The sequence below is a fragment of the Ixodes scapularis genome, unplaced genomic scaffold, assembly GCF_016920785.2.
Source record: "Ixodes scapularis isolate PalLabHiFi unplaced genomic scaffold, ASM1692078v2 PGA_scaffold8__174_contigs__length_109621045, whole genome shotgun sequence".
Taxonomy (NCBI): Eukaryota; Metazoa; Arthropoda; class Arachnida; order Ixodida; family Ixodidae; genus Ixodes; species Ixodes scapularis.
The window spans coordinates 79,594,783-79,606,577 of NW_024609883.1; the positions used below are offsets into that span (position 1 = coordinate 79,594,783).

An 11,795-nucleotide genomic window follows, 5' to 3' on the forward strand; every position below is an offset into this window, starting at 1 on the left:
ATATGCGAGGGGCGTCTCTAGATAAAACATTAAGTAAAAATGTTCCTGCAAATTTAGCGAACATTGTCATCCGTGCAAAAGCGACGACGTTTCCGTCTCTGCTGATCCGAGACTGCCGCCGGTAGAGCACACGAGTGGCAGACGCGTGCGTCTTGACGCCGCCATCTGCTAACGTCGTGCCCGTAGCGAGATGCTGCAAGACGCGCTGTCGACGAGGTTGACAGAAGGCTTGGCGCGCTGACTGGATCCCATAGTGAAGGCGTTTTGGAGGGAAAGGCGCAAGCCTTGTCTTCTACGTGTGATTCGGTAAGCAAGTCGTCTGCTTCTTGCGTAGGAGTTGCGGTGACGTCAGAACGATGCTGAGCTCTGATTGGCTTTGATTGAAAGGATAGTGGGTAGACCTTTATGATAGATGCCTTGAGGTCTACCCACTGTATTTCTTTAGATCAGCCAATAAGAGCTCGGCGTTCTGACATCAGCGACCCTTGTGCAAGAAGCAGACGAAATATCGCTTCGCATTGCTTGAACACAGCATTAGACACTGCTAGACTAGTAAATCAAGCGATACGTCAACATATATATTTCTTTATTTAAACGTCCCCGTTTCTTTTTTTTAGTTTAACTTTTTATTTTTATTGGCAGCTCTGAAAACGGGGACGACAGAGTTTTAGGAACCACCATGGGGCCATCGCGCCAACCTTTTTAAAGCGACACTTTGCTAAAAATAGTATGAGTATTGACAAAAAAAATGGCAACCATTGGTGCGAACGGGTCGCCTCCTAGCGATGTAGATTACATGTAATGCGATGCTCCCCCCCTCGTGTTTCCCACTTAAGGCAGGGGTTCGAAATAGATCGAACCGACTCTGAGACGTAACCCGATCCGAATGAACGTCTTGCGACATACACGCCACACACCTTCTCGAAAAGTCGATGTCGCCAACGCGCATATTATTGGCGGAACGATGGTTACGGCAATAAGGCTACGCCCGTCCGCCGTCTTGGTTTTTATTGTCTTTCAAGCGGGACTAACGGAATGCGGTAAGTCGGGGTCATTATTTGGTGTAACTCTTTGCCTTATGCACGTCATGGGTTGGATGACAGAATAACTTATATTATGAATGCAGTAGATGCTTCGCCCCCGGCGCGAGCTTTCTTCCTTTCATAATACCTCGTCCCACCAGCGCCGGCAAAAAGATGTCTTTTAACTTTAAATTCAAGAAGATTACCATTTTTTTAGAAGTTTTGTTTTTGAAAACAATAGGCGCAACAGCACCTTCCAGAATCACATTGAAGCAAATGAACAACAACAATAAGAAAACCGAAAGTTTCGTTTTTTTTCTTCTTTTGTAAATTACACATTACAAAACACCAGCAGTGTTAAAGCTCTAGTTGCCAGGTTTCATGAGTGTTGTTTTTATTATGTTGAAAAGAGACAAAGAATGAATGCCTGGAATGACATTTGAGGGTTCATATTGCAAAACCTACGATAAAAGAAACTCGTAAACTAGTTAATACGGAACAACAAAAGTATAGCGAGTTACCCGACGCTCACCACACAATAACTTCACAAACATAAATGTATTTTTCTTTTAAATTACGGTTTGACACAGTACTAACAATAGCTATAGAAATGACCAACTCAAAATTTAGCTGTCACATATAAAACACGACTTCCATGAGCTAGCTTCCTTAACCTGAGGCACCTCGTTCATTCACTCAACTCTCGCAACCTCGTTATCTCAGTGACTGTCATAACGTTCATCAGAAAGTAAAGGCCGTTAACACATTTGCGTTTGAGTGTGCTAGAGCGTATTGCATTCCCTTGCTGCCACTTACGACGAGACTACACGCTGGCGCCATCTATGGGATGTGAAAAACTGAATCTGCGTCTATATTTTAAACTTTTTTACAGGTAATGGTTTTTCTCCGTGAGCTCGAAGTAATTTTAACAATGCTATAGGCTTTGTTTTTCAGACCTAACGCGTAGAGTTGCGTAGTTTATCTCTACGCAGTTCCAGGACGGCCCACAGATGGCGCCAGTTTTGTAGTGTATTCTCTTTTCGTAACCGGTCGAAACGCAAAACACTTCATCAAACTCAAACGCAAACGCGTTTCCGCCAGGAGTCGTGACGTCAGTCAACCCCGTCTACTCTCACGAACATCCACTCACGAAAATTCCGAGGTGGCGAGTGTTGCATAAACATACGCAGCTTCAAAGATTCTTTTTTTTTTTTCGTCTAGGCATGGTACGCCAGGAGGAACAAAGCGTAGAACAGGAACACCAGACGATCGAGGCCCTGGGCAACCAGAAACCATTCCTGCTTGGTGATGATGTCCTGCTTGTCCAAGGGCGAGTTGGCGTCGGTGAGCTGCTCGTGGTCTACAGGCCTTGGGGCGGGCAAGGGGCAAAGGAACAGTACACGTCCAACGACACCAGACAGAATGTTGACCAGGAACTCTGGTGGCCTAAAGACCATGGGACTTCTGACCATGTTGAGCACCAGGACGGCTATGAGCGTGGCTACGGCAATGGTGATGCACGTCGATCCCAGGAACTGAACTGGAAAGTGTAACCAGAAGTGTCAGTTCACGAAGGAGAAATTTAGTTATTTTAATTTTTTTAGAATAAAAAAAACAGTACATGCACGAGAAGAGCCCAGTAAATGTTTCGCCTCGAAAGCGATTTTTTTATAACACTTTGCAGCACATGCAGTTAAAGCCCCGTGAAAGGCTGTGAGCGCGTACTAGAGGCGAAGTTTCTGCTGAGTTCTGAAATTGTCACCGACCGTAGACAACGACGGCAACAAAAAAAGACTACATTTGGCTATTCGTGGTACGTTTCTGCCACCCCGATAATCCATAAAGGGTAGTTCACACAGCTACGTTAAACGCATCACCGTGACTGCGACGCGGAAGAGTAGTAGTCGATGCTGTTGCAACTGCTATTAGCCTAAGAAGGGAACGTCCTGTGAACTGGCCTGTAATCATAATATAGATTGATGGTTTGCGACATGGTTCACTGCTTAACCGAGTCACAGAAGTGAAACCATGACGGTAGGAAGCATCTGAAAGCGACGTGACGCCACCAGATGTGGAGCCGGGGTGCACTTCCGGTTTGGAGAGACATGCCCCCAACGATGACACAAAACGAACAAAACCAAGAGACGCTATGCGGAGCGTAAGTTCGTCTGCTTCTTTCACGGGGTTTCCGATGATGTCAAAACGCCGAGCTATTATTAAATGATTGAAAAAATAGTGGGTAGACCTCAAGGCATCGAGCATTGAGGTCTACCCACTATCCTCTCAGTCAAAACCAATCAGAGCTCGGCGTCGTTCAGACGTCACCGCAACCCCTGCGCAGGAAGCAGACGACTTGCTCTCCGGATTGAACGGAAAGGACACCCTTGGGCACCTTTGGGGGAGCTCTACTGACCGCAACCTATACTTTCGCCTTCATTTGGGATTTTTTCGTTTGGCAGGTTTGAGCCCTTATGTCGCCTCCTCTTCCTACCTCCAAGGACAAATACCCCTCTCAAGACAAGTCAAGTGTACATTGACAGCAACTTTTCTTGAACGTGGGCCACAAAACGACATCTTGGCCAACAAGTGGTCGCACTATACTCAAGACTTCATGAATCACCGGTAAACTTCTTTCACTAAACCAGGGCGCAGCGTGGTCTCATAGCTCGTCCAGCGGAAAGCGCCCACTTCCAAGATCAAAATGGCCTTCACTTACCGATCTTGGGAACGTGCAGCGAGTCGCTCAGATCACTTCTGAGATTGATCATGACGAGGAGAATGCTGACGATTCCCGTACAACCCAGCGTGATCTTCTTGCCCGAGTTGGGGGGCAGCCAGAAGACGAAGAGGGTCAGGATGGACACGGCCACGCAGGGAAGCACCACGGTGTAGTGGTAGTTGGACGACTGGCGCTTGAGGAACATGGTGAACCTCAGCACGGGATCTGGGCCCTGCTCGGGATGCTGGAACTCCGTAACGTCCATGGATTCAAAGTAGCCGTCCCAGTCGGGGTGGGTCTCGTCGAATGTCTTCTTGGCCAGTTTACCTCAGAGAGAGAAAAAAAGAAAAGTCGGCCTCTTCACTTTTTGCTGGATACTGCGGTCTTCACGCATTGTCGAGGGTTAAACGTGCACAATTGCACAAACTACAGATATGTCTATGATGTCTATGATTCTACAACGTCGAATTTCATCGTACCAGACTGAGCCGAATTTATAGAGTCACTGATAGATGAAGAAACGAATGGCGTGGCAAGTCCTGAACATCTTATCATCGCCCTGGATTTAATGAGATAGCGGCATTAGCGGAACGGCGAATAACAAATCGCGAAGCAAAACGCGAGTACATTAGGAGCTACGCCCCGCGTTTTTTATACTGTCAGTGACTGTAGCATTTCAGTGCGCTTTTACGTAATGGTGAAACATTATAGTTAAACCCTCTTCACGCGTCAACTGTATTATTTTTTAACAGATTGCGGTAGCAGTTGGAAACCGCACTTCCAAAGCCACAGTCGCTCCGCTCGTACGTACATCATGCAAAGTACACGCGTGTACTCTGCATGATGTACGTGTGTACTTTGCAAGCATCTTCAAAGTATATCCGCTTCATACATGTATGTATGCTTCGAACATGTCTAGATAATCTTTTGCATGACCAATGTGGCAGGAGCGCCACATTAGTCATTGAAGGAAGAAACAGGCCGCAGACAGTGTCTTCAGTCTGTCTTTGGTGTGATGCGTTGAGTGAGCGCGGCTTTAAGAAATGAAGTAGCAATGGCGGAGCTTACCGATGAGCTTGATCCTGTATCCATGCGACCAGGAGGACACGTTCATGACGCAGCGGTGCTCGTCGAATGGGAAGTCCCTGAGCTCCATGGTGCAGCGGAGCCCGAAGGTGACCACGGGGCACCAGACCACGTTGCCGTGGTAGTCCGCCTTGATGGACGAGAACATGCGCACCCCGTACACGCTGTAGCTCTCGTGCACTGACAGTGTGGGCGTCCAGACGTCGCTGTCGCCGAAGGTCACCTCCTTCATGCCGTCGTAGTCGGAGGGGGTCCAGGAGAGGCCCTCGTCGATCCAGTGCTGTGCCATAGGTTTGCGTTAGGGCCTCGAATACATGCTTCACAGATACATCAGTGGTGGCGCAGGCGAGCTGGTGTAAATTTACCATCCTCTGAAACCCGCTGAGACTGGGTGGAGCACGAAAATAATCTGAAGTAGAAGAGAAAGAAACATGGTGGCAGAAGGCAACAAACTAAACCATTTCCTTGAACTTCCTGAGACTGCCTTCTGTCATTCTGCCCCTATCTCTTCAACTTTGGACACTTCTTGCACTCCACCCAGTCTCCGTCGGGTGGTTTAAAAAAACGGCAAAGGCCACAGTTCCATCGAGGTCTCCTATTCAAGTGTGCTAAGTTTCTAGAATCTTTTTTCTTAAAGAAAAGATAAAAAAACGGCAGGTTTTAGGCCTTAAGCCGTTACCAGGCCTTCGTTTGTTATGCTGAAAAAAAAGTTCTTATAGTCGTAAATACGAGGGGGGACCTTGAGGTAAGCGGAATGAATTTCTGGAGAGCAGGGCGTTCGTAGTACCAGCTTCCGCCGAAAGCAGCGCTTAGCGGCACCCCTTCCCGCCCCTCTCGAGTCAGTCTACTAACCGGCGTGGTCTGCTAAAGTTCTAGCGGCATGTTGTGATTTTTTTCCAAAAGCGCTTTAAGATCATTCCTCGTTTTTTTGCAATGTCTGATTTGAAGAACCTTCAACATTCCCAAAACGATTTCCTATCAAGACTTTTTTTTTCACACAGGCGAGCAGAAAATAGTCACACGGGGCGAGGTCCGGTAAGTAAAGGGGTATATACACGATGTCATGCCACTTTGGTTAAACATTGTTGCACAGACAGGGCAGTGTGTGCTGGGACATTGTCGTAATGCAACTACCACTCCCCCCTTTCCCTTAAATCGGGGCGTTACCGCCTCACTGAAGTGCGCAAGCGTCGCGAAGTTCCTAAGTAAAACACCTGATTAATAGTTTGACCAGGAGGAACAAACTCAGAGCAAACCATGCCCGAATTTTTAGATGTTTTCATCAGTTGTAAGGTCGCCGATCAATATTTCACCGGCCATGAAGCGAGAAAAGCACACGTATACCTGCGATTTCTTAATAGCATATTCTTTATAAGCTGTCTGAAGCATTGCAAGAGTTTCCTCCGCAGGTTCCCTAAAGGAAAAAAGAGAAGATTAATGATTTTGAAGACTTTAGGGGGGAATTACAACATGCCGCTATTCGCCTCGAGATTTGATCGACATGGCTCAAGTGGTGGAAAGTAGAACTACGCTTTGTTTTACACTTACTTGGAGCAAAACGAATACGCCAATGTCTCTTATGGCTTCGGCCATGGGAGGCGTCAATGCAGCGCTCGCGCACTAGAATCAACTGCTGAGAGCTCGTGCTCTGTGCCGTTAGTGTGGATGGTTTGTATGCAACCGCATTGTTGACGGATGGAATTACCACGTGCCTCATAGAGAACCATGGATAAACAAAAGCACGCTTCCCCTACTTTCAATCTGGGTCTCGAGGCCAATAACTTCAGCAGACGACGCCTGTCGGCAAACTAACTCGGAGGAGGTGTCGCTAAGCGCTACTAACTGCGGATGCCGGTACTATAGGAACGCCCAGCTCTCCTGAAATTCTGAAACTTACTGTGGATTTTTAGAGTCTCTTGAAATAAATACATGATTATGATGTCTAGATTTGTTTTAAATATAATTCGTGACTGCCATATGAAGCCGATTTTATTCCAATTGTGTGATAAAACATGTTAAAAATCTATATTTTTTAAACAAACCTTTGTATTGTACTCTAAAGTTAAATCCAAAATTAAAAAAAAAAAAAACATATTCATGCCTTAATACCATAAAAAAACTCTGAGATTCTTTTTTTTTTTTTTTTTTTTAATATCAACCTCTTCATGACCACGGGACTTTGTCCGAAGTCGCTCACCGAAACTATATTTGAAACTGCATCACGATGTTCATTCTGGTCTAGGCTTTTCATGCGTTTAAAATAAATAAGGACACATATATGTTCATGTTTCCGTTTTTCTTTATTTACTGATAACTTAATTTAACTTGAATATGTCATTGAAGTGCATGCAATGCTTAGGGCGGCTATGTCTCCCAAGAATTTCCGCGATCTAGTTCATTACCTTCATAGTAAAGCAGTCATGAAATATTTTCACTAGCCAGAATTTTATATGCGATAGCATTTAGAATTTTGTGTTCTGCTCTGTGCTTTCACCGAGGGTTATAAATGCTATGATAAGTGCAATTTGTTTTTGCTCCTTTCATCTTGTGAACCTCTAGGATGTAGACTCACCATGCATACAAATGCGGAAACGGACATGTAGTTCCACGTGGGTTCCTGAAACGCAATAACGATCGAAATCAGTGCTTACATCTTATTTTCGACCAGTAAAATATGGGCACAGCGTGCACACATTCTGACATTGATCTGCTGAGTATGATGCATGGCAGCAGCGTATAGGGTACGTTTGAATCATCAGGGCGTACTTTCTGCATATTGCCGCAGGCATGAACGAGAAGGAACGCTTCTCCGTACTTCTAGAATATTCGTGCTTGCTCTTACCACGAGTTTAGCAGATAAGGAGGCCAGAATGACCTTGCCGAGTCAGTCTCGCCCTAGCTCACTCCCGAACGTTCCAGGTAGAATATTTGAGGCAGTGCCGACTCAGTCTCCCAACGACAAGAAACACTCACTCTCGCAGTCTCGCTCTAGCCAGCTGTTCCGCCGACGCGGCGACATTCGCTGTTGCCGTTTCGAAAGTTCATTCTTCTTTTGGGTTTCTGGCCCAAGTTCGCCGATTAAACCTTAATTCTTAGTTCTACGCTTGTAGAGCATTTCCCATCCTCTATTGCGGAGCCATTTATAGAAGTTGGTCGATGGGCTCATTTCGTGACCCACTGTAGTGAGCTGTTTTCACAAAAAAAAAATGGCGTCACACCACCATGTTGTGTATAACCAGAAGATGGCAAACCGGTGACGCGTCCCTACTAACATGCATCTAAGCCTTCCTGTACCATTGACTTCAAAAGACTCCTACATTCTCCTCGAAGACGTGAATTCTCTTTGGACTCGACAAACAGTGCAAGACACAACACCCGGGTACATTATAAAGATCTGCCTGCTTGTTCCCTTATGTCATCCGCCTTGACAGAAATCAGCATCACTGTAGCAATTCTTTTGCCAGGCAAAAGCGAGCAAACTCTAATTGTTCATATAAGCTTTCATTTGTTTACATTTGTGTTTAAAGAGAGTTTGGTGATTTTCGGTAGCACTGACCCGCAAGAGTGAGCAATGAAGAGTTTCCAGATCGGACGTTTGCGGTAGACTTTTGAAGCTTCCAGATTGGTGTCCGAATGTGGTGTACCGCACAAAACAAGCTCGGCGTCGGTACTTCATGAGGCTGTCCAACTTTAGATGGTGTTCTATCTGAGAGGTTTGGTGCGTCTACTATTCCCACAAAACACTTGGAGAGCCAATCGCTGAAATCTAAAGCCAGACGAATGACAAATCTGAAAATATGTTCAGACCTAAATATACACTCGGCATTCTGACAGTGAGCACGACGTTCCACATGCTGAGTGTCACAGCGCAGCTTGTTCTTTTCTTCTTCTTTTTGTTAGATCTAAACATATTTCCAGCCTTGTAATTCGTTGAGGCTCCCATCGTGGGTTGAAGAGAGTGAAGCGAACTGCTCTCCAAAGTGCTTTGCAGGAAAGTAGACACACCTCATATCTTTTTTTACAGCATAATCATAACAAATTTCGGCGGCATGAGTCGGTGACTACAACGCATCTAAAGGAACGTATAAGGCAACACCACTTGGGTTAAAAACTTACCATGTACCTCAGCTGTTTCGCGTAGATTGTGAAGTTGACGATCGTGTCCGAGGAGTGACTGTTGAGTGGTTGGTAGTTCTTGTCATACTTGGCCGAGTCCGTCAAGTTCTGGCGAAGCTTTTTTAGCATCGGCCAATCGGTGTCAGCTCCATCTGAACAACGACGTGATACGATTCGTACTCAACGATGCCAAGATGGCCCGGCAGGCTGGCAGTCAGTTAGCGAAACATCACTCTAAAAAAAGCCCGTAAGCCTGCTCACCCGCACAACACTCGGAGAGCCAATCACCTCAGCTTACGGAGGCAGCTCAGCGAGTGACGATGCCGAAACATATGTTTAGACCAAAAAACGCAGTCTGAGTTGTGACATTAAGCAATGCAAGCGTGACGTTTTGCATTGCTTAATGTCACAACTCAGATTGCGTTTTTTGGTCTAAACATATGTTTCGGCATCGTCACTCGCTGAGCTGCCTCCGTAAGCTGAGGTGATTGGCTCTCCGAGTGTTGTGCGTGAAAGTTGACGCACAGACTTTTTTTAGAGTGATTACACCCTTTTCAATAGTATGTGCCATCTAGGAGCTATAGTAAGTTACAGGTTAAGAAGGTAGCGGCAAATGCCCCTCAAAGGGAATCATATATCCCTCCGCCCCCTCCGCATCCAATAGCGTCCCCTCGTTTCCGTGACGTCGCGGCCAACGCGCGAGGAGGGTCATGCCTCTCTGTGCATATTTGCTTTATCTTTCGACTTTGACTTATACCCCATTCACACGATCATAAAGGTACCTTAAGCTAAGGGACCTTTATTCTCCGCTGCGAATCAATTCACGACCCTCCGCGCGTGCCGTTTGCTCGGGACCTAAGAGCGCGGGCTGATTCGCCGATTGCAAAGGGACTTATGGTAAAGATACCTTTATGCTGGCCGTGTGAATGGGGTATTATATAATTGTGGAAGCCACGAGAGGGAGATCAGAGCTTTCCCCCTTTGATGGAAACAAATACGACTTTAGGAGGTTAGGTTCCTTCTCCGATAGATACAAAGGCCACTTTCAGGATCTCGCTTTCCTCTCGGATGAAAACAAAGGTCGCTTTCTTAAAAAGTGGGGGTCGAAGACAAGTTGGCACCACTCTGTGGCCATTATCTATCCATTGAAGCGGAAGGAGCGTTTCCAGTGAACTTTTCTTTCGACTGCGGAGGGATTTGAAAGGGGCGCATCACGCTTGTGGGCGGAGCTTCTCCTACCTTCTTGACTTGTAACCGACTATAGTACTCCAGTTACCCGAGTTCATAATTGTTTTATTACGTATATTGAACATGTATTAGATACGAGCGTCACGTCAGCGGTTGGCGAGGATCGGACCCAATCACACGCTTTGGTTCATTAATATAATGAAGCGTGGATTATCAGTGCTCTTATACTTGCCCTGCAGTCATATATGACGTGGTCAAAGACATTGTGGACGAGTTTTGAAGATTTTGCGGTAAGCAGCCGTAACAGACAACGAACCAAAATGAGTACAGCTATAATTGGTCGGCTACCTTTTTGGAGGGTCGCAAGACTCTCCAAAAATGCCCGTACGTTCACTTTCCCGGAGTCTTATCGAAGAGCCAATCACTGTGATCTTCCGAATGAGGTCGGAAAATGACAAGGACAAAAAAAAAAATACAGTTACGAGGAAATATTTAAAAGTCTGTGATGTGACACTGAGGATCACGTGGTCACGTAAGAAGACATGGCGCCCAGTGTCAGGCTTCAGACTTTAAATTCTAGGTCTAAACCCTTTTAAGGCTTCGTCCTTCGCTTACCTCTTCCTCCCTCTGTTGTACGACTGGTCTCCACACGGTGCTAAGTGGGAAAGTAAACACGTGTGATTTTTTTTAGAGCGTGTGTTTAGGGGTGATTGTTTCAATTCTCAGCCATCAGACATATTCATGATTGCTGCTGTTATAGTCGTCGAAATCTTAAGAAATGCTGGGGGTTGCGAGCCCCGTGAATCATAGCTCCACAATCAGTGTGTTTGAGGCAGTAGCCAATAAGGAAGCTGAAAAACGAATCACAAAGCAAGAAGTGTAAACATAATCCACGGCCTGCATTTGTTAAGTTCTTAGTTACTGTGGTTTTGTCAGCCCTTCTTGGCTGATATTAAGTGCAGATGTACCCCATTAGAGCACAAGTCGGACAATCGTCCTGGGGAAACCGTCTCAATGCGTTTAAGCTCAGAAACGCAAAGAAACGTACGGATATCTTGAGACTTTACGTGAATCATCACTACCCATCCGAGTGAAACAGTGCACATCGGTATACATTCCTTCTTGACAGGTGCTGAGATGCTGCCATTTTTGTATAGGTTTTTTCAATGACGCAGAAAAACATAAGTATGAAAATACACTTATCGACGACCAACGTACCGGCACGTGTGATGGTGATGGCGGTCAACGCAGCCAGAGTCCCACCGAGGATGAAGACGGCGTGGCGAAGCCCGGCCATGGTTGCGCCTCGAAATAGCGTCGACGGCGCAGAGGCTAACCTCAACGCGTTTGGCGAGTCACTCCCCTTCGCTTTTCCGTGGTCATGTGGGATTCTGCTGCACCGCCATCTTTCTTTTCTGTGTGTGCCTGGCACAGGCCGACACCGAAACCGAAAGCAAAAAACAAAAAACAAAAAAAAAGTATAAAGGCTACATTTGTGACACCAATATGCCGTTTCATGACGTCACCCGCATTCGCGAATGAAAAAAAGGAAGAAAGAGAAGGGGGCGGCAAGGTCACTAGAGTCCCTGACTGCTCAAGAAACGCAGGGTATCGCCTACTGTGTTCCCGCTTCTTGCCTTGTGATTGGTTCATCGGCATCCTTA

General features: G+C 46.2%; 1 protein-coding gene across 1 annotated transcript; it reads right to left on the bottom strand.

Annotated features, from left to right (window-relative positions):
- Positions 1-1,311: 1,311 nt before the first annotated feature.
- On the bottom strand, positions 1,312-11,580 carry LOC115312040 (neuronal acetylcholine receptor subunit beta-2). Its single transcript, XM_029970932.3, has 6 exons — positions 11,350-11,580; positions 8,944-9,095; positions 7,400-7,444; positions 4,810-5,107; positions 3,739-4,068; positions 1,312-2,562 (listed from the first exon to the last, which is right to left on the bottom strand). Exons 1-6 carry the CDS (start codon positions 11,426-11,428, stop codon positions 2,240-2,242), a joined length of 1,227 nt encoding a protein of 408 aa, XP_029826792.2. The 5' UTR covers positions 11,429-11,580; the 3' UTR covers positions 1,312-2,239.
- Positions 11,581-11,795: the final 215 nt, after the last annotated feature.

Coding starts and splice junctions, on each gene's coding strand:
- LOC115312040 (XM_029970932.3), bottom strand. CDS start 11,428: ATGGCCGGGCTTCGCCACGCCGTCTTCATCCTCGGTGGGACTCTGGCT. Junction 7,445..8,943: donor CGAAACAGCTGAGGTACATG/GTAAGTTTTTAA, acceptor ATTGCGTTTCAG/GAACCCACGTGGAACTACAT. Junction 4,069..4,809: donor ATACAGGATCAAGCTCATCG/GTAAGCTCCGCC, acceptor TCTCTCTCTGAG/GTAAACTGGCCAAGAAGACA.